The following is a 23,346-nucleotide window of genomic DNA, read 5'->3' as shown; positions in this document are numbered from 1 at the left end:
CATGCAAATATTGAACCTCCTGCTTAGCTGTAGTGCCCTGTCTAATGTCTGTGCTGGTTAGAATAAAAAAATAGTGGGTGCATCTAGGACTCAGAGATCTGACAAAGGTCATGCTATGCTGGGTATTTGAATTGGAAATTGTCTGGACTTAGATTTTATAAAGCTTCCACTGTTGTCGGGGAACATTTCAGCAGGGTTTTGTCCCTGGAGAGGCCTCTTAGGCCCTTTTCTGTCCTATGAATGAATTTAGATGTGAGGGTTTCTCCTGCCTTAAAACTGTTAAGTTCATTTTGCATACATCCCCAGAGAGAAAAACTGGCAGATGCTTTTGTCTTGGAAGTGTTTAAAAGAAAACTGCAGAACAGGAACAAGAGAGAGAAGGGGCCCTGTGTGGAGTCCCAGAACATTTTGGAAATGGCCAATATGCAATTTTCATCAGTACTAAGGCGGGGCGCAATATGGTGCCTGTAGCTCACTAGGGAATATGAATGTTGATTAAGCATACTCCCAGGCTTTGAAATTCTGAAAGCAGTGTCAGAATAATGGATGTTGAGCAAATGTCAAGCATTTGTTAATTTCTCTGTTATTTGGAGTTTATCTACCATGATCAATCAAATAAACTAGTGCTTCTCTGTTGTGGCATGTGTCATTGATATGGTGATTAGGTGGCTAGAGAGTCCTTCTGTTTTTTTTGTTTTTTTTTTTCCAGGTAACAGATTACATATAAACAGTCAACTTTAACATAAAGATTTTTTCGTGATTGGTTTATTGAAAACTGGTACATTAACAAAGTACTTTGTGGTACCAAGAAAAACTGAGTTTCATGTTTATTTCCACTCCAATTTACAGATTTTTTTTTAAATGTCCCTTTTCATTCCTGCAATTTTCAAATTGTTGATTAAAAACAAAACACCAGTTTTTGACATCCCTTTTTTTACTGGAGAACTGGATGGAAAGTCTCAATTTAAGAAGCAGAGGTATTGAATCTTTCGCAGAGTACTTTTCCCCCTAAATGTTTAACAGGAGAAATTAGTTAAGTTAGTTATCAGTAACATACAGAAAATTAAATAGTCTGACCAAAAATCTCTGCTGGTCTAAATTCTCACTTTCCAGTCTCCTGCCTTTTGTGATGTCATGGTCTTTCTAATTCTGCAGTTTTCCTAAGAGTCTTGTAGCATATTAAGATCTGATCTTTCTCATGTAAGAAACAAACAGAAAAAATAAGAACTTTTCAGGTCTTTTATACACCATAAATCAACTAAGGCCATGATTACTTTTATTTCTTTGTGGGTCACCTTTATTAGTTTAAAGTTATAAGCTAACTTTTAAAACTCTCTCTTGTGATTTTTGCAAAGGGGTATATAGGAGTTAAATGTCCAGGTCCCACTGATTTTTCAGGTAAGTTTGCGTGCCCATCTTCTTTAGGCTCCATTTGAAAATCGTAGCCTCTGTATATAGACAAAACAACCCATACATAGACCTTTTGACTGTTTGACAATTCCACTATCAAATTATAAAATTTGAACAATCCTGTGATTTGAGTGCTGTAAATTGAGCTAATCTCTGTGTTTAATAGTAATTTTGGATGTTAGCTTTCCCTTGTCCCTGTCTCCGCCTCCTCTCTTTTAACACTGCCTTTGCCCCTTGCTACTTCAAAGTTCCCCCAAGCCAGTGGCTCATCTGGCTGAAGCAATTAAGGCACAGACAGTTTCATAGCCAACAGTGCGCAAGAGAGCAATGTGGCCAGCATCACATCTGACCACTTTTGAGTGCCCTAGCCTGATAGACTGTCGGGCATTTTGCAGCTGGGTGAAATGGAGATTTCCTTTCAGTGTTATATCAAGCAAGACTCAAACCTATAACCTTCTGGGTTGTAGTCAGTTAGCTTACCCACTCAGTTACCTACTCTTGGGTTAGTGGAATTCTGGTAGTTCAGATAGGTGGCATGGCTGGCCTCCACGCAAAGTTAGAAAATACTTGCACTCAAGGTCACTTCTTTCATCTAGTCCACGTATTAGATTTCCAATAGAATTCTTATTCTTTTGCTCCCTTACAGAGGGGGAAAGTATTGTGATCATGTCCCTTTAAAGAGAGGGGGTACGAAAGGCACTCGGGAGAGCTTTAAGAAATATATAAATCTTAGGGGTTTCTAGATTTGGGAGTTGGAAATAAAATGAAATAAAAACTGCAGGGGAGAGTTGTATCGTGTTGTGAATCACTTTCTCGGATATTCTCTGTAAATTCTTGCCATAGGTGTGTATCTTGTGTGAAAATGACATTTTAAAAATATATAATGCAGGTCTAAGGAACAGCTTGGATTTTATGACCTCTTATACTTCATATTCTCCACCACATTTTTAGTGGGAAGGAAGTGTTGTGGGATTCAATTTGCCTTATCCCTGCTTGTGGAGGTGGAAGCAAACTTTCTGAAGTGTAAGTTCTTCCTACATCTGTAAGGTAACACACTGAAAAGGGGTAACATAAAAATAAAGTAGCAAAGTATCACACTGCTCTAGCTGTTTGTAATGAGGCGGTATAAATTAATGAAATTTAATATATGGTTAGCTATGTAATCCTAAATTTTCAGATGTAAACATGTTTTTCTTTCTTTAAATATTTAACTTTATAAAGTAGCATGATTTAAAATTGTACTTTTGTTGTACGTAGCAGTGGGGAAAAAATAACTTCCAGACTTGGTTAGACCTACATATTATTTTAATTATATGCTGAAGATTATCATCTTTTAAAATTAATGTTTTACTGATGGTTTCCATTTTAAATTAACAGCTTATAATGGTGTCATTAAAAACTTTGATGCCTTTTTAGGTGTTCATTTGTACCTGGAGATACTTATGCAACACTATGTGCACTTGACATGTGACACATGCAAATGTTAAATACAGTAGCAGCATGAAGCCAATGAAATTAATAGTAATTTATGTAATGAAAGGCACCTGGGTGTGTTTATAATTAATTGCTTGTAAATACTAAATTTAAATATAATTTATACTTTTCTAAATTTGATTATATACTTATAGCAAATTGTGTGTTTTGGGGGTTATTTTTATGGATTTTTAATTGGCACATATGTTTTTATACAGGCCAAAGTATTTTTCTAATTTTTAAATGCAAATCCAAGGTCCAATTATCTTTAGAGTTGAAGTTAATACGTATGAAAGGAAAAATATGCTTCTGAAATGGCACTAGTGTATTTATCACTTTGGAGGCTAGTATATGGCTTAAAAAAAAGGAGGAAAAATAATAGATTATGTGCTCAGATCAGATTTAAAGGGAAAAAAGTAAGGGAGATTACCAAATGAAATTACTTTCTCGTTTTGCATAAATCAAATTAAGTCTATATATTATCATAAAATTGTTATAGTCCTTATCAAATGGGCTGAGGTATCGTGATCTGAAACGATGCTGTTGAGGGAACCATATAATTGCCCAAACAGATAGATGGAAATGAAAACATGGGACGATTCTGTCAGATGATGCTCACCGCCACAATCTGAGTACAATGTGATCCCATTACTGTAACTTATAGGCCTCAACTCTGACCTGAAGATGGTCATCTAGGTTATGTCTCCGCTGCCATAAAAAACACAAAGCGTCAAGTTTCTGAGCCTGTCAGCTGACTCAACCTCATGGTGATTGAGCTGCAGGATTATAAAATTCCTCTGTAAATGCTTGGGCCGGAACCCAGGCTCTGAGACCTACCCTCCTTGCACGATTTCAGAGCCCAGATTCCAGTCCAAGCACAAGTGTCTACACTGCAGTTTTATAGCTCTGCAGCCCGAGCCCCATGAGCCTGACTAAGGTGACCTGGACAGTGGCGATATGCCGTAAGGGTAAGAGAGGGTAACCCAATCTCTCTGAACACTGAGTCTTTGGTTATTCTGCCTTAACTGCCACTTAATGTTCATTGTAATTATAGTTTTTATGCTGCAAGACAACCTGGAAGATGGAGTAAGACCACCAAACTCTGTTCACACAGGCCATCATCAGATGGCAATGACTTTTGCTCACTGCCAGTTCAGTCCAGATTTGAACTGGTGAGCAAGATGTGAAAGGCTCACAGAACTGATATATAATATCCTCTCTTCATTGCCTTTTTTATTTCACTGCCATTTTAAAACAAATCCCTAGAGGGAAATACTAGGAGTAAGTGCTGATCAAGTTGAGGATAGAAATAAAATGTAGATGAAATAGGTAGGAGTAATGTGCGTCAGTTCATCATGCACTTTTGGAGCCGTACTCTCAGTTGATTGGCAGATTACAATGTCAAGATATAAAACTGTAATTTAAAAAAAAAATTCACTTTTGCGGTTTACTTATTTCTGCCCTATACTCAGTTTGGACAATGACTTCCAGTATATTAATCAATTTAATGTCTTCCTGCAGGTGTAGCGGGTGTAGTGGATTGAACATGGGGCTGGGTGAAAGCAACTTGGGTTCTATGCCTAGCTCTGTCTCTAATTTGCTGTGTACCTTGGGCAAGTCAGAAGACTTGTTTATCTCCATTACGCTATCTCTAAAATGAGAGTATAAATGCTTACTCAACTTTATAAAACACTTTGTTCTGTTGATGAAAAATGCTTGTCAGCTTTGTCCCTCAATACTCTGGTATCATTTCTGGGAGTGGTCTTATTATGGAAGAGCCAAAAGCTGGATTCCAAATACTGAGTGCACATGTATAAGTCACACACAAACCTGTTTTCACTGTAACTTTTAAGCTATCTGAGTATTGGAAAAACTGTTTACCAGTGTCACATTTAAACACACAAACATGGGATTTTATAGGGATACTGATTTCTCTCTCTAATGGCTTCATTGTGGTGCCATAGTTGAGCATATTTACTCACTCTATATTGGAATATTTAGTATTTCTATTATGGTGGTGCCTAGGGACTCCAACCAAGATCAGGATCCCATTGTATAAGGCATTGTACACACACAGTGTAACACAGTCCCTGTCCCGAAGCATTTACAGTCAAAACAGACATGGTAGACAAAGTGCTGATGGAGAAAGGATATAATATGTGAACAGTATGATGGCTTACTAACCTCATGTTAGTTCCATGACTTCTCCAGCCTTCCCCTCCCAATTTTATGATGGGATTTTGTTAGGAGGGGATTAGCTGAAGGGAGGGAGATGAGAGGGGGAGAACGCTGGACAGGTAGAGTGAGTTTATGTATGTTGTTTTGACGTAGTTTTTATATTTACTGCTTTAACTGCATCTGTTTATCTTTCACCTGGATTGTTCTGTATTGCCCATAATATTTTTCCAGTATGTAAAATTTAATTTTACAACATTTCCTATGTTTTCACACAAGAGGTTTTGCTTTACAAATTTGATGAAAGAGCAATACTGCAAAAGATCTCTTCATGATTTCCATGTTCTAAGTGTATATGCAACAAATTCCCTGCCATTTAACTTTGATAAGGTGTACCAAAATGATATTTCTATTTTCAGCATGCATTAGCAAAAATAGGCAGGCCAGTCAGTTCACTTAAGAAGTTACATAGTATTATATTCTGTTGGTGTGACTTTCTTATCTGTTTTCACAACTGCATTTTTACTTGTACCTTTAATTGGTGTTTATCCTTTTTCATTTAGCATCTATGAAATACTACTCATGTCTCCATGCACACTTAGGTGTGCAAACATGCACATAAAATTACATCTTCTCTTGATGACTTGACATTTTTTTTTCCTTGTTTTTTGGAGATTACAAAATACCTCAATGAGGGTTATAATCTTCTGTGTTTTTAAGTTACAGTTATTTTACCGTGACTGTTGAATGGTAATCCTGCTCATCATTTCTTGTGATGTGGCTGAAAGGAAAAGAAATATAACACAGGTGAACTAGCATTATTCGTATAACATGTTCACTGCCTCTGCTGATAATCTGTATTTACTCTGGCATTTTTTTTAGATCTGCATTTTGTTTTCTTTACATGTGTTTGATACAGACTGTTCAGATTGGAGTTGCCTTAAAATGTATTGTCCATTTAAAGATGACACCAAAAAAATGAGCTGTCCGCAGGAAGAATTGGTGCTCTGTTTTAAAGGAATTTCTAAAATCTTTCTAAATGAAAAATCATTCAAACAGTATCTAATACTAGCAATTTTCCTCTGTCTTCAGCTAGAACTTATTGGCCAACCAGGTCAGCCATTATTAAAGTTCAAGTGGCCCAGCGGGAAAAGTAATGGCCTTGTGGTACTATGAATTTTAAATGCTGCCATTTCTATGTATTGCACCATTATCTGTTTTCACACGTCACTAAATTGTATAGAAGTTGTTAGACCAACTTCAGTGTCAAGGTCATATGAGTTATAACCGTTCTCAAGTATCCTTCACAGAGCTTTGTCATAGGGTTCTCCTCACATTATTGGATATAAGCAGCAAAATTTTACTTACACACACAGACACACACACACGCTCTACAGTGTTGGATATTTTTTTGTCAAACTATTTTTATTTCATGCAAGGTCAGGTTATCATCCCTACCAGAGCTATAGAATCTGTTAATAATCAATTGACAGAAACATCTATAACAGTTTCATAATTAGAAGTGCTTGATAAAATATTGTTTGAATTAAGCTACTGTATGTTTTAATGAAGCTAATATTGGTGAATTTCAGAATGGATTGATACTTTTAGTTTTGCAGATGAATAGCTGAGCTTAAACCTCATCTTGATTTTAAATTTAATATAAGCTAATATTGAAAGTAGCATACCAGTCTGCAGCAAGCTGGTTCCGGACAAATAATATAGATTATTTTAATGCCATAATACAATTTTATAATAAGAATATTTCTTAAATATTGCTCTCTTCGTTGGGAATTAGCCAAAGTATTGTCTACTAATGATGTTTCATCATACCAAAAACTTCTTATGCTCTGGTATTCAGATTTTGTTAAACTATTCCATGCTTCTTTGGGTTTTAACCATTGGAGAAAATCTCTAAGTGCTGATCTGTTTTAGAAAAGATGCCAATTGTATCTAAAGAGACTTAAAAACAACATATTTACACTGGTGCGAACCCTTAATTTAGACATTGAAACTGGTTTAAACCTTGCTTAAATTGATTTAGCTTAAATCAATACAGTTGAGTTTGGCAAATAAGAACTTAGACAAGAACTAGTTTTTAAGGTGTTTGTTTTTGTCAGGGAGTCACAAATGTATTAAACCTTTAGTATTTCCCAGAAGCAACAGCAAAAAGAGGAGTAAGGCCCTGCCACACACAGCTGTTGGTGGCTTCCCTACGCTTTTCTTAGCTCACAAATGTAGACCATCATAGCATTTGCTGGACCTGTCTTATTTTTGAGCCTGATCACAGCTCAGGGCTTAGGAATAAGGCAGGCCCATAGATAATTTTGTGATAAGAACCAGCAGATTACAAAAAGAGGTAATTGATGAAAAAATTGCCCGGTTTGTTTATGCAACAAACTCTCCTTTCTGTATGATTGAGAACACACACTTCATTAACATGATTCAGTCAGTAAGACCAGGATACAGTCCACCCAACAGAGCAGATGTTGCAGGCAAATTGCTGGATAAAGTGTATGAAAGAGAAATTGAGCAGTGTGCAAAAGGTCTAGATGGTAAAATTGTTAACCTGAGTCTTGATGGGTGGAGCAATGTCCACAATAATCCTGTTGTATGTGCTTGTGTGACAAAAGAAGAAGGAAATGTCTTCCTTACAGAAACAATTAATATATCAGGAAATGCACCCACAGCAGAATACTTACAAGAAATAGGAGTAAAAGCTATAACAAGCTATGAAAAAAAATTCAAATGTCTAGTACACAGCTTGGTCACAGACTATGCTGCAAATGTATCCAAGATGAGAAGAAATTATTTAGAAGAGAATGAAGAGTCTCAAGCTAATAACATATGGTTGCAGTGCTCATTTGATACACCTCCTAGCTGAAGACTTCAGTGTTCCAGAAATAAAGGCTGAAGTTGCTGAAATTGCAAAATACTTCATAACAACCGCTTTGCAGCAGCTGCTCTGAAAAATAAGTGGGAGGAACCAAGCTAACTCTCCCACATGACGTGTGATGGGACTCAGTAGTGGACTGCACTATATCAGGAACTGGCCTAATCTGATGACAGTTTGTGAACAAAATTGTGAAAAAATAGATGGCACGGTCACAGCCAAAGTTCTCAACATTGGGCTCAAGAGAAATGTTGAACACGTGCTGAGTACCTTGAAGCCTGTTTCTGTAGCCTTGGGCGAAATGCAGGGAAATAGCTGTTTTATTATTGCTGACACTGTTGAAATTTGGAAGGAACTGCGCGAGATCTTAAAAAGAGAAACTGCAACGACAGAGTTAAATTACAAGCATTAAAAAAACGAATGGGACAAGCACTATCTGCAGCTCATTTTCTTGCAAATATTCTCAATCTCGGTACCAGGGTCAAACCTTAACTGCTGAAGAAGAGTTGGCTATGAGATGGCATTATGGAGGGATGATTGCTGGATGTCCAACTGTAACAAACTTCAGAGCTAAGGATGAGCCATTCAAGAAATATGTTTGCTGATGATGTTTTAAAGAAGGTCACACTAGTGAACTGGTGGAAGTCACTTAAGCACTTGGATTCAGAGACTGTTGAAGTGATGATCTCACATTTAACAGCAGTGGCTTCTTCTGCTAGTGTAGAAAGAATATTTTCTTCCTGTGGACTAATTCATTCCAAAGAGAGAAATCATCTGAGACTCGAAAAAGCAAGAAAGCTTGTTTTTCTCTTCCAGCTTATGAACAAACAGGAAAATGAAGGTACAGATGACTGAGTTAGCTGCAGAAGCCAATATTTTAAGTTTCTCGTATTGACTTAGCTGACATGGTTAAATGAAATATTTTTTAAAAAATTACATCAACTATTTTAGTTCAAAACAATTTTAACAAAAACAAACCTGATTTTAAAAAACTTGAATGTTTAACAAAATTCATATGCTTGTTTTGTTAAAATATTATATGTTTTCGGTTGAAGAAGAAAAATCAAGAATATATAACATTGTTTTTTAGTTAAATAAAACAATTTAAATGTCTGTCTGGTGGTGATCTCCTCGTAACACAGCATGGCAAGAAAATCCTGCAAATATTAATTATTAACCTGTTAAATTGGAGATAGTTCACCACCCAATGACTTCATAAATAGCTGCTTAAATAACCTTTTGGTAAATGAAATAACCAAACAATCAATCATACGTTTTCTGCTATAGCTGTAAAACTAATCTGAAAAGTTTTCAAAATAAATCACTTAAAAAATGTACAGTGTGTACTGAAACCTACATCTATCTCTGAGTTGTGAAGAATACATATTAAGGTTATAACAAGCAACAAGAAAGCACATTTTTTTGTGTATGTGTGTAGAATCCATGATTAAATCGAGTCTTCCTGACTAGGGATTTAAATCAGATTCACCCTGATCGTTTGAACAAAAATACCTTCAGGATGATACTGGTAGTATCTAGCACTTATCTAGTAGCACTTCATCCAATGATCTCAAAGCACTTCACTAAGTGGTTAAGTATTAGAGCTGAGTGACCAGTGAAACATGTATGTAGATTTGAGTGATCAGGTTTTACTGATATGAATACTTGCAAACAGCGAATTTTAATCTCAAAAGCTAATGTTTGATGAAAATGAGTTTCTGATTGTTCAGTTACAAAATTCAAAATTGCCAGCTGGTTGATGAGTTAAATCAACTAGTCTGGGAACAGGTACAATATGAATATATAACCTATATAGGGTCTATTTTGAAGATAATTGAATATTTTCCACAGTGTTCACAAACTATTTTATACAAACGCCCCCTGGGTTACGCAAACCCTATTTATGCAAATCCGCACTTAAGGAAAAAGTTGTGTAAGCTTTAAATAGGTGGGTGGGGGGTTTTTTGTGTGTAACTGTCAGGTATACATTTCTGACTTATGCAAAACTCAAGTAGGGGAGTGTCTGTATAGGAAAAAATCATAAAGAAATTACTATATACCAAATAAGACTTGCTGTCTGCTTATGAACATTTTATGCTAGACTGTGACTTACAATGCATGTCCATGCAGCAGAGTTTGAAAGAGAGAGAGAAATCCTACTTGAACTCCTATAATGGAGACCCACTATATGTGTGTGTTATGAAATTTTGAATCTGTTGCTTTGGGTCTTCAAAAACGATAGCTTGTTTTTTTTGTAAATCTGGTATTGTTTGTTAAATGCTCAAATATTTCCTAAATGAATGTTTACCCTTTACTTTTGTGTTTTTAGTGAGGTGGATCATTCTTTTTTTATAACATGATAGTAACTTCTCTTGTAGATGGAAATGAATGTCTTCTCTTAAAATAAAAAACACACTTGAATGTTTTATTTTCATCTTTTATGCATAGCACAAATCTTTTTCCTCCCCCCTTCCCTCTTGCTAAAGCATTATCATTGTTGTCCTATGATGCACTTTGCTTTTTTGCAGGTTTCTTATCCATATGTTTGATGAATAGTTATGGGTAGAGACCAACCAAATTTACAGTCCATTTTGGTCAATTTCACGGTCATAGGGTTTTAAAAATTGTAAATTTCATTATTTCATATATTTTTAAATCTGAAATTTCACAGTGTTGTAACTATAGGAGCCCTGCCCCCCCAATTTTTTTTTTTTTGCAAAATTAGTGAAGGGAGGTTGCAGTATTGCCTCCCTTACTTCTGCACTGCTGCTGTTAGCGCCACTGCCATGAGAGCTGGGCAGCTGGAGTTGCTGTCCAGAAGCCCAGCTCTGAAGGGTGTGTTGCCACCAGCAGCAGTGTGATGGCATGGTTTGGTATTGCCACCCTTACTTCTGTGCTGCTCTCTGTGGGGTTCTGCCTTCATTGCTGGGTGCCTGGCCAGCAGCCACTGCTCTCTGGCCACCCAACTCTGAAAGCAGTGCAAAAGTAAGGGTGGTAATACCATGACCCCCCCTCCCCTTACAATAACCGTGTGAGACCCCCTCCCAGCCCCTGCAACCCCTTCGGGTCGGGACCCCCAGTTTGAGAAATGTTGGTTTCTCCAATTAAATCTGTGTATAATATAGGGTAAAATTACACAAGACCAGATTTCCCAGGGGGTGGGGGGACATCATCTTTCACGATCCATGGTATGTTTTTCATGGATGTTAATTTGGTAGGGCCCTACTTATTGGTTTGGAGTTTATCCATGCTGAATTGGTGTTTTCTGTTATGTACTGTGGTTAAATTCATAAAATGTGGAGCTGAATTTCTGGCTTCACCAACTTAAGTAAAACACACATAGGGAAGAGGGGTGTGTGGGATGGATAGAGGCAGAATCAGTTTTAAAATCAGAGTCTCTAAAGGGTAAGCTTGATTTATTCTGTGTGTGTACAGTTGCTGAAATCTTAGAAAATTAACTAACTAAAATGTTATGTGTCGTATACATTTAAAAAATAAATATTACAAAGTGTAATCAATTTACCAGAAATTATCTGCAGCTATTGGTAGCATAGGTTCAAAGGGGTTTCTTTTTTGTTTTGAAACCCAGCTGAATATAGTGTTTAGCAAAAGACTGAGGCTATGGCTACACTAGAGACCTTACAGCGGTGCAGCTGCATCAGTGCATCAGTGTAGCCATTGTAAGCTGACAGGAGAGCTCTTCTGTTGGCTTAATTACTTCAGTCTCCGTGAGTGGCAGTAACTCTGCTGGTGTGAGAAGCTCCCCCATGGATATAGTGCTGCCCACACTAGTGCTTAAATCGGCATAAATTATGTTGCTAATTCACACACTTGAGTGACATAATTTATGTTGATTTAAGCTATACTACACTACAACTTAAACTAGGCCACAGACCAGTCTTTGGTTCAGCCGTCATCCTCTATATAGAACTGTTTGGAATATCGGAACTGATGCTAATGAAATCCTCTGGTCCACCAGATTCTGCATGGACATAAACTAATTCTGTACTGTGACAATCTATGAAATATAATTTTATTCGCATCAACATATTATCCCATAGATACTCAAGAAATATACACTGCATTCAAAATTTCCAGAGTGGTGTCTGTGGATGGCAGTAACAACCAGAAGACTTAAAAACAAAAGCTGCTTGTGCCAGGAAATGCCCACTGTTTTTCTCCGAACGCATTTTATATTTAACTCTTGTACAAGATTTAAAGTTGGCTGTGGCATTGATTATTTATAGTTTAGTCCAGTAGACCCTGTATGCAATCAAACCTTCGTTCCCATAATATTTTTACACAGGAGGTCTTTGTGGCTGTATGTGAGTTGGAGCCTAAAATGACATTTCAGTTTCGAAAATAGAAGCCATTTATGTTTCTTAGATAAGATTTTGGCATCTCCCAGTGTTGAAAGAAGAGTCTTTTGAATCCATTCTGCTGTTGTCCATAGAAATCCAATTTTGAAATGACAAGAACAAAAATTAAACTAATCAGGCATGGAGATAAAAGTATGACATGAATGTCAATATATGTTTATACATACTGAGTAGAAAGTTCATTATACATGATCTTCAAGGTAAAAAGATTAATTCGAGTGCAAGGTTGACAGCTTTGAACAGAGTCCAAGGAATCCATAAGTTGTAGATCCTCTTCCTCTCCCCCTCCCCCGAAAGCATTCTTAAACAGCTTCAGCTAGATAGTACAGGGTTCTCCGCTCCGGGTTATGCAAACCTGATTTACGCAAATCCGCACTTATGGAAAAAGTTCTGTAAGCCAGAAATAGGAGGGTGTGTTTTTGTGTGCCGCCCTCCCCCCCCTCCCCCAGTAATGGTTGCGTATATGTTTGTGACTTATGCAAAATTCGCGTTACGTAAGACTGAGAGGGAACAAACAGGAAAGTACAGTAGTTGGGATAACATGGATAAGAGGAAGGGAACTGGTAGAAGAAAGTTGGGGATTAGGAGAGGAAGCAGGCCAATTGAAGTCACTAAGAGATGTAGAATATAATCAGAGAGAAATCTTATATTGAACATAGAATCAAGAAAAGGAGAAACAGTTCTCTTATTTAAATTGTGTGACAGACACCTTTTTAGAAAAATAAATAATGGATCATTAATTTCAGTTCTTGTAAAAAGATGTTGGGGGTTAATAAAATCATGAATTTATTTTAATAAGATGTTGAAGCTGATTTAAGGTTTCTGTCTACAATATTTTGAGATAAATTGCGGCCATAGGAGATTTCCTGTTCCATCTGTTATATTAGTCTTTACTGGTTTTAATTTACGTACATATCCTCCGTACTGTAGAATGACTTGTCACTTTAGCCTTTTTGTTTAAAGAAAAATAGGATTTATCTGCTTCACATTTTAAAAAGAAATCTTTACTCCTTGTCTTCCCTCCCAGTCTTCCCTTTTCTCTGTCATGGTAGACGACACAGCTATCCTCTCTTTCACTCACCGCCTCCCCTGGCCCATAATCTGAGTGTCATGTTGGACTCCACACACACTAACTCTGCACATCCAGATGGTGCCCAAATCTTGCTGCTGCTTCCTTCATAAGATCCTTGAGATCCCTGCTTCACCACCTCTGTATGTCCACACCATCAAAAGTCTTGTGCAGGCCATCACCATCTCCCATATTGACTACTGCAAATTCCTCATGGATCTTTCCAATACCCCTCTCATCTCCTTCTTTTCCATTCAAATCATTGCTGCTAAATTCATCATCCTTGCCTGTTGTTCTAACCATATCCACAAACCAATCACTTAGCAACATAACGCTCTGATCTTTTTTGGATCTTATAGGCTCTACCTTAATATAAAGAGTAGTAAGTTAAATATGAAATTTTCATATGCATTTATTTGCATCATTTGACTGTCTTGTAACTTTGTTAAATTTTTCTATAATTCTATTCAGTAGTATTCTGTAAAACTGTATATTAGAGAGACTAATATCTATCTACAATTCTAATATTAAAATATAATGATATGACTGGGGCAGGTAAAGAAACAATGATCTTGTAGTAAAAGCCCTGTGATTTGGGAGATCTGGACTTTACTCTTGGTTCTACCTCATACTTGCTGTGAATTTTAGACACCATTATTTAATCTCTCTGTGTCTCAGTTCTCCATCTATAAAATGGTAATAATACTTCCTTATCTTTAGCTGAGGCGTTTAAATACTACCATAGTGGGGTTATGTAAATATTTAGATAGAACATTTAAGTTTGTACCGTGTTAGGGTCAGCAATGTAAAACACAATAGCAAGGCATAGACATAATGCTATTGTTAAATTCTTGTGTAGTGAACTGTATGAGTTAGCTGATAGAAGAATATGATTTCAGTCTTTGTTCCTGAATATCAGAACAATCTAAGATATGTCTTAGTAGATGCATTCATGAAAGGAAAACTGTTAATTATTCATACTGCTTTGCTGTACTATAAAATTCGATTTATTGAAACTGTAATTTGTTCAATTGCATTTGGTAAGAAAATATATCAGAAGTAATTAATTGTATGCAAGATGTGATGAGCTGGATATCCGCAGAGGACAATTGAAGACTGTAGCGGTGTGGTATTGATTTGCCTTTTAGAGGAAAAAATCTTGTCCCATTTCTAAATGTTAACAATTCTGAGGGAAAAATTCCCACTTGGGAAGAATGTTTTCCAAGTTGCTTCATTGCCAGGTGTTTGACATTGAGTGGCGCCTTAGATGAATGAAGCTTATGGCAGCCTTTGGAAATGACCGACTCCAGGGAATCTCAGCTTCCTGCTGTGAAAGTTTCTATTTTCAAAGCACATCAGTTTCAGTGGGAATGTTCCAGTAGTCCCATATGCTACTTCTGACAGAGAGCTAAGTTTCTACCCTGAATATGAGACAGCTACTGAAGAGGTCCCCTTGCTGCTAGCAAAATGAATTTCAGTATGTTGCCAATGAACAAGTGGCATGTTCCCAAGTGCTAATGGAATTTAACTCCATCAATTATTAATGGAAATTTGCTTTGTTTTTGTTCTTCCCCTCCCTTTTAACTCCACTACATGCTACTGATATGACTTTGTGGGTTCTGAAGCTGAAAAAGAATCACCCAAACAATGTTAGTTTCCTTTGAAACTCTTGCTATATTTTTCTCCCCACCCTCATCCCCTTTCTCTCTCCCCCCTTGACCTAGCAGCAGGAAGCCTTTGTCTGAGGTGTTCATCTGGAACAACTTTTCCACACTTGTTTTCATGTTCTGTTAGATTACAGGCCAGCAGGCCTACTTTGAAGCTCCCTTCTCTTTTGTTTCTTTGCAGTGCACTCCAGTAATTAACTTTGTCCTTCTTTTATTTGTTCCAGTCAATCGCAGTCCACTCTGCTGAGCATCTTCTCCCAGGAGTACCAGGTTAGAAGTTTTCTCCTTTGTGAGGGTTGACAGGTGCCTAATTGAATGATGAATGTCCCTTTATTTCTTTGTAATTGAACTGCCAGCTTTCTGATTGGTTTGGAGGATGTTCCCTTTTCCACATCAAGCACCGCCTGAGTCTCAGTGGATGGCTGCCAAGCCTACCCATCCATCTGTCTAATAACATCTAGCCTTTGCTTATTTGGTGGACCTGTAATAAATTATGCTAAACCATTATTATTCTGACAATAATAATTTCCCTGTGTTGCGTGGTTCCATGTGCTAAATGTTTGCTGACTTGCACTGTCAGTGCTGCTTTCCATTGCTGACAGAGATGATGATAAATGACCATTGCCGGAGTGGCAGAAGGCAAGAGAGGCAGAAAATGGAGTCATTTATCATGAGATGACAGGTGTCAGTCAAGTGGCAAGTCTCTGTGGAATTACTTTTTGTGGTTTTTCAAATAAGTTGTTTTTAAGCAATGCTCTTCCTGGTTAAAAATGGCAATTGAATTGTAAAACTAGAATGCAGAGGACTTAGATGGAATTGAATTGAGGGAAAATTAATACAAAGGTTGAAAGAGAGAACAAGTTTTTCTTTGCCCTCTACAGCCCTCAGCAAACTTATTTAGATTCAATTACTATGACCTTACTGGCTTTTACATATACGGTACATTGCAGTACAGTCTGAAGACGTTCTATTCAATAGATAGATGAAAAACCATTTCTATATAGAATTCTCAAAATATAATTCAGTTTCCCTTATAAGCTGAATACGGTGGCCAAAAAGCATGCACTCAGACATTCATGCTTTATATGTCTGATGTGATACATCATAAAAACCTCTGGTTTTGTTTTATTTTTTCTTCTCAGAAACAAATCAAAAGAACACATGCAAAGCATCATACTGCTGAGGCTATTGAAACTTACTACCAAAGGTATGACCTACCTTCTCATCCCGCTAGAAGGTATTGAGGTACCTACTAATTGTAATTATAATTGAGTAAATCAGGTTATTAAGCTAATTTAATATAAAAATAAATTAACAAATAGGATGGTGGAAGTACCCCAAGATAATTTCAGTGAAAGATCCTTGAGTCAGAAGTCTTCTCTTCAGTTTTAGCAGTAGAATTTCTAGGCTTAAAGACAAGATGACATGATTATATCTTTTGGAGCACATGTGTTAGTGTTATGTATTGCCTTATTCTGAAAGCTAAAAGATTTACGTGCCAAGATTGATGATATAAATTATATTGGTGAGAGAAAACTACCCAAATTGAGGAGGCCTGCTCAGTTATAAATGTTTTGTTTAAGTTAGACACTTTTTATTATGTAAAAAATTGCATATTAAATTAATGTATTTACCAATATAATGTAAACAGGAGTGAACTAAAACTTAAAACCACATGAATGTCAGAAACACCTTTTAAGGAGAAATGAAAACCTTTAATATGTCATTTTACGAAATAACTTTACACTTGTATGCATCTTGAGTTAATAAATAGTAATTGCTAACACCTTATAGTTTCTTAGTTCTACTGACTTTTCTTTAGACATCTCAATGACATAATTGGGGCATACTGATAACTGGTAGAGATATACAATTAAAATATTACTATGTAGACTGACATATCTGAAGAGCTTTCATGGCAAGTGAGATTGTGATTATAGGCATCTGGTATTTATGCTTTAATATTATCTTTATGAATGAGGAAAATAAACAAAAAGCTTTCATTTGTAAACAATTAGCTAGTCTCAATGTTTCTGCAAAGTCATATATTTAGAACTAAGGACAACCTCGTACTATTAGACGTGAAGGAGGAAAATCTAATGCACCATATTTTGCTATTTTTCTTTTGAAAAATAGTTACACTGCCTTATCACATTGCACTGGTCACATTTTGCCTGTCCCAGTATTGATTCTTCTTTAGGGAGGATATTTGTTAAAAATCCTTCAAATTCACACTATTACTGCATAATATTGTTTCTAATTTTCACTAGTACAGTTTCAGTAAATAACAATACATTAACTATGACTGTTTCAACATGTTCTGAGAAGTGTTAGTTATTAGAACACTTGAACCACTTTGTGATAAATGTGTCTTCAGATCACCCAGTGTAATGTTTATCTATTTTTGTTATAAATGTCTTAGAGCAGGAAACACAGAACCAAACCTTGCTTGCCTTATATGCAGCAGTAGTTGCATTGGTGCCAGTAAGAAGGTTCATGTGAGTAAAGTCTGTTTTCATAAGGCAAGCAGGATTTGGCCCCATATCTTCCTCATGTTTTGTACAGTCTCAAGTATGTGCATATCAAATTCACGTCTGAAGCTTGATGGTAGTGGAAATGATGTAAAAAAAAATGTTTTCTCCAATTATTTTGTCTTGTTAATTTAACACAGCTGCATAAAATACATTAATAAATCTACTAAAACATCTTGGTGAGTAATCTACTAATTTAATAGATTTCATGTGGGTATTTGGGCTAAGTAAGGAAAGATTTGTCTGACTGAAGTAGTTAAATAGAGTTTGAATACTTGGCAGAAAAATTTAAATGAGGGTGCATATATTACATTTTTTTTATTGTAACATTTGAAGAAACTTATCTCAGTTTAGTGTTTTCTAATGCTCCAGTTACTATAATACCAAAGTGCCATGTACAGAAATAGTAAGCGTGATTTTTCATCCAAAAGGACCTTAATTTCAGTGTTGTTGTAGTTTGTGCTGACTTTCTTCTATGAGATTTTCTTGCTTTGTCTCCGAGACAGAGATGAGCAGTCATTCTGCATCCTTGTGCAGGGAAGGCTTGTCTGAACTTGAGCCTTTTCTTTTTATAAATAATACATTATGTAAGTTACAGGGGCAAATTGCTTCTGCCTGCAATAGGGTGAATATCTGCCCGCCTACTAGGAGGGAACTGGAAGGAGCAACAGGATCAACACTTGCCAGTGATGTGGTTGAGGGTTAAGATGAGTAGGCTTGGTGTTGAAAGACAAATTTGCCATGGTTTACACTTGTAGCATGGCAGACTGGTCTGTAATAATCATTGGTTCCCACTGATGGAATGGTACTAGTCCTGCTTTCTTGGAATAGTGGTGCTGCTGGGAACAGGTAATAGTGCCGCTGAGTGTAGGTGTCGATTTGTGCTCAACTCTGTGCACCCTGAAGTAATCTTGGAGGTGGGCAAAATTGGAAGCTGTTTACCAGAAAGACCAGGATGCTTTTCAGCATCATGAAGCAGTCCACCTCAACACAGTGTGTATCTTCAAGACAGGAAGTCACTAAATTCATAATAAAGTATACACCAGGGCTGGAGATGCTTTTGGCCTGTAATAAATTAAAGAAAGTAGCTACTGCTGACAGTGGACTAACCAGGTAGTATGAAGTTATAGGATGTCAGTGTCGAGTGAGTGCTACTCATCTGAAACTCTTGTTTGTTTCACCAAAACAAATTATGTGTGTTCATCTGTATGCTGGGGACTTTTTAAGTAGTTATTCATGCAACTGAAAATGTTTTTCCATAAGATGATCTTCTATCATACCTGTCATGAATGAACCTCAAAATGCTTTACAAATGCTAGAAATCACAGTACCCTTGTGAGGAGTTATAGGTAAATGTTGTACCGATTTCACAGATGGTTGAACTGAGGCGTACATACATTTTGACCCATTCATAGCAAGCTGTTATTGGAGTCAGTAACAAACCTCAGACTGCCTGACTTTGTCATTGTCCCACCACTAGAAACCACTTTTCTGCTTTTCCTGGACACAGATTCTTTTTTTATTTTATTTGATTGATTGATTTACCAGCATGAGAGGTTCTGGCAGTTTATCCAACTAGTCTTAGATTTTGTGCAGAGAGCAGTTGTCACAAAACTTATCTTCTGAAGAGGTTGCGTACTACATTGCTTTTTATGACTTTTCTCCCACTCCTATCCTTTAGAGTGTAGCTACTATGTGACATTTGGCCCCCTCACAACTGTCAGTGACGCAGTTCCTTCCCACCAAATCCTGAAGGGAGTCCTCTAGGCACTAATGCAATATAAACATCAAACAATAATGATAGTAAGGAGGCAAAAAGGCAGTCTAGTCAGTGTGATGGAGTGGTCAGAAACTTCATCACCCGTATGTACAGCTCTGACCATAAAATGGCTTTCTTTTCATTTTGTAGCATTCATTTGATATTGTTAATCTAAATACAGAAAGCTTACATCAGAGCTGTGAGACTGCTGCCTAACTGGTAAAATCAGTAGTTGTATTTGCATATTTTTGCCCACATGCACAGTAGCTGCATAATGATGCATGCATATGCATTTGAAGATAATGTTGAGCTCCAAATCATTGTGGATAGTAGAGATTTCTTGTGTTATGCATCTTTTAATAATACAGATATAATGTGTTTGTTTATACGGCATTCAGCCCAAAATACAATTTTGAAAGATTATTTTCTTGGCTTGTTGTATTTTTAATAAGTACTTAACTGAGATTGATATATCTTACACATCTGCAGGAGGGAACCATGTAAAGTTAATGATAGGGAATCTTTTGATTATAAGTATTATAAACTATCAAAGTAATGTTTTCTAGCCAGGCTGTGTGTGGCATTTGCCCAAGAGAAAGTGTCCCCTGTGTATTTCTAACATGTTGAAGATGGCCTTTTCTTGCCACTGCAGATTTACCTGGCTTTGTCTTGTCTAGGTACCTGAGTGGGGTGGTGAAAAATGCAGGTGCCCCTGTACTACTGGAGCTAGCCAATGAGGTAATCATTTTTTAAAATCTTCCTGTGTAAAACCTAAGGGACATATCTGTAGTGATTTGACTTAGAAATGTAATTAACCTAAAAAAATGGTTTCAAGGCACATTAGACATATGAAATTGTTCCCAAGTCTGTTACTACTTCCAATAATTGGACAAAGAGCCCCATTTATTAATAAATCAGTTAAAGTAATTAGTTTCTACAAGGCAAATGTGTAAGAGGCTTCTGGAATTTTTATTTTGTTGAAAATTTTAGATAAACTGAGTAAAACAAGTGCTGTTTAACATGCTGGTTTATTTTTTAAAAACCCATGTTGATTAAAGACATATAGACTAATAACATGATTTGGGTTTCTTGTTTAAACTCTCTCCTTCTTTCCCCCGGCCCCTACAAATCCATGATTTTATAGTTAAGGGTTAAAAGCAATTCATTTCCTTGACTCTTCTATTTCCATTTATACAAATTAGTGGAATGGCTAAGGATGACAGATTAATATGAAGCAATTAAGCAAATTAAACACTCAATATATCAATATCTTTGAAAACTTTGTGTACCAGAAGTTTGGTACACTTGCCTCTTTAACGAGATAGTAACTAATTTATTGATATTGTTTGGTAACTATGGTATGAATCTGTTTGGGACACGATGAGTTGTTTTCATTAAAAAAGTGTGTTCCAAACGTTACTTTGTATGAAGATATAAAAAGTTCATAATAGTGGTAATGAGCCTACTAGAAAAAATGAAATATCAAGCCCTTAAACCAGCAGTTTGCAAACTTCTTGAACTGAGTCGTGTCTCTTCTTCCCCCCCTCCCCCGCCCTCTTGAGTTACAATTTTTGCTTGTGCCCCTCAACCCAGGCAAAAATAGGTACATGCAAAAGTATGCATGATAGGTTTATGAGTAGGCTAATGGAGACCTTAGCACAGCTGTAATTAAATTACCTACACCTGTAAGTTTCAAATACACAAATACTTACCAATGGCACAGCCAAGTCTTCCTCAGCAGTGTGCTGCTTCTACCTTGCAATCAGGCTTCACCACTAGGGCAGGGCCAATCCCTGGCCCTCTCCCTTTGGATTTTCAGGGTGGGGGAAGGTATGTGTGACTATTTCTGGGGGCGGAGCCAGTGCTGAGTGCAGAGGCTGCCAAGAGTGGAAATTGGTGCAGCCGCAGCAGATGTTGACAGTGACCCAAAGGTGATTGGCCTGCTGAGGTGAATCAAGGGATGAAGGTGGCACTCCCTCCCTACCTCCTGTGGGGACTGACCGAGCCCTAGGGTGACCAGATGTCCTGATTTTGTAAGAACAGGCCTGGTTTGGGGGGCTTTTTCTTATATAGGCGCCTATTACCCCCGCACCTCGTCCCGATTTTTCATACTTGCTATCTGGTCACCCCACCAAGCTCTGCTGTGTGGGGCTGCCACAAGCCACCTGGCATTGCCACTTGCCTGCCCCCAGCCCCTGCAAATGTTTTTCCACGCCCCACAGTTCGAGGCACCTCTGCCTTAAACTCTGAAGTATTTATTTACAATAATAATAGCAATACTATATCTGATTTGACTTGGAACTGCTTGTGGAACCCTCAAAGGGATAGAATGATATGTATGCTGTTTTTGTGTTGCACTTTAATAGAAAACATAGGAGTAAGGCAGAAAATGAGTGTTTGCATTAAAAATGATGTGACACTATGAACATTAAGTGTTGCAATAGCAGCAAGTTCTACGTGTTATATTATCAAGAAAGGATGGCTCCTCTTTCAGTTTCAGTCTCTTGTACATTGCTGCAGTCAGCAAATGAGCCATTACCTATCAGTTACTAGCAGGTTTTAATGGTCTATGAAGTGTCTGCACACCCTGATGATACAGTTAACATATAATAAGAGATTTACCTTATATTATTGGCAAAGCATGCCTTTTTGCTATTTATGAAAGCCGAAGGCTTTAAATGTATTCTGTCCTATTTGAATGAAGAAATAATTGGTTTAGTAAGAATTTTTGGTAAATTAACTAGGCTTGCTATATTGCATGAGAACTATCACAAAAGAGCATCTCATCAGAGCAAAGTAATACAGTGTTAGTGTTCTTAATTTTTACATATTTTGTTTGCATTTCTTCCTCTACCCATGATATTCCCATTCACTTACAGATGATGCATATAATTTCTGATTCTAGAAACCTCCCTTTACCCATATTGTACTAATGCACCTTTGGAATTCAGACAATTTTTTCTTTAGATCAGAAATAAATAAAAAATTATAGAGAGAGGGAAGTTCTTTAAGTAACTTATTTGTTTGCTGTCCAGTAAGGTACATAAGAAAGGCAGTGTTTTCTGTTGGGTGTTTTTGTTTGGTTTTTGTTTTGGTTGTGTGTGTGCATGTGCGCTGCCTAATGCATTAGGGAACTGTGACAATAACTAGCACCATATTACTGCTTCCAAACAATCAAGCTGCCATTTTTATGTGATAGTTAATATTTAAATGACATGATCTTGCATCTGCTGACAATTGATGTAATAGTAATACTTTATGAGTCAATATATATTTAATCAGTGGAAACTGTAAAAACTGATGAGAAATATATTACATAGGTACATTACAGTATATAGCAGCTCTGGTGAATAAGAACAGTTCCAATTATTTTTTTGAGGCTATGTGAGGCTCTTTTAAATTTTTATAAATTATGTTCAGACATCTTTACATTGTACATGTACTGGAACAATACTAAACAATTTTTAAAAAATCTTTTTTTGTTAGGAATAGTAAAATTAGTCAGACTAGTCTCTACATACAAATACTTTCAAGTGAGATTTGAAGCACTCTGAATTTTACTTACATGCTAAATTCTGACATGAAGCTTGATGGCCCTATTTCAGAGAAAGATGGACACATGATTAATATGAAAATTAGGGAGATGCAAGTACCTGAACTAATAAGGTAGTCCTTATTCAGGCTGGACTGCCTTCAGTAATTTCACCATTTTTCATGTGTCAGCTCTGATGTGGGTTATTGGAAATAAGCAGCCCTGTGGAAGCATTTCTTTCTACTTGGGGAGTTTAAGGACATCCAAGTACATACGTATTTGAAAAAAAGCTATATGTACAAATGAAGCCAGCCTTTTTGTCTAGTTACTAAATCAAGATAAAAATTTTGTGAGAATACTGGACTTGAAAACCTATCAAGAAAAATTCATTGTGATAATATGTGAGTAAGGTTTGCTGTCTTACGGTTAAATAAAAAAACTTGATTCGCTCCAGTAAT

The 23,346-nt window shown here is 36.8% G+C and overlaps 1 protein-coding gene across 8 annotated transcripts in view; it reads left to right on the top strand.

Moving 5' to 3' along the window:
* Window positions 1-23,346, top strand: part of CDIN1 (CDAN1 interacting nuclease 1) — a 184,305-nt gene that overhangs the window by 14,259 nt on the left and 146,700 nt on the right. For 5 of the 8 annotated variants that reach the window (XM_032789316.2, XM_032789318.2, XM_032789322.2 and 2 more), the window contains exons 2-4: window positions 15,291-15,336; window positions 16,209-16,273; window positions 20,034-20,094. The exons of 1 other annotated variant lie outside the window; for it this stretch is intronic. In XM_032789316.2, the coding sequence (XP_032645207.1) occupies window positions 15,291-15,336; window positions 16,209-16,273; window positions 20,034-20,094 (172 nt within the window). Of the gene's footprint in view, window positions 1-15,290; window positions 15,337-16,208; window positions 16,274-20,008; window positions 20,095-23,346 lie in introns of all 8 variants that reach the window. 2 more of the 8 variants (XM_032789324.2, XM_032789319.2) reach the window with 2 other exon arrangements.

Source organism: Chelonoidis abingdonii, chromosome 4 (assembly GCF_003597395.2).
Source record: "Chelonoidis abingdonii isolate Lonesome George chromosome 4, CheloAbing_2.0, whole genome shotgun sequence".
Classification (NCBI taxonomy): domain Eukaryota; kingdom Metazoa; phylum Chordata; order Testudines; family Testudinidae; genus Chelonoidis; species Chelonoidis abingdonii.
This window is presented reverse-complemented; position numbering and strand designations above follow the sequence as displayed.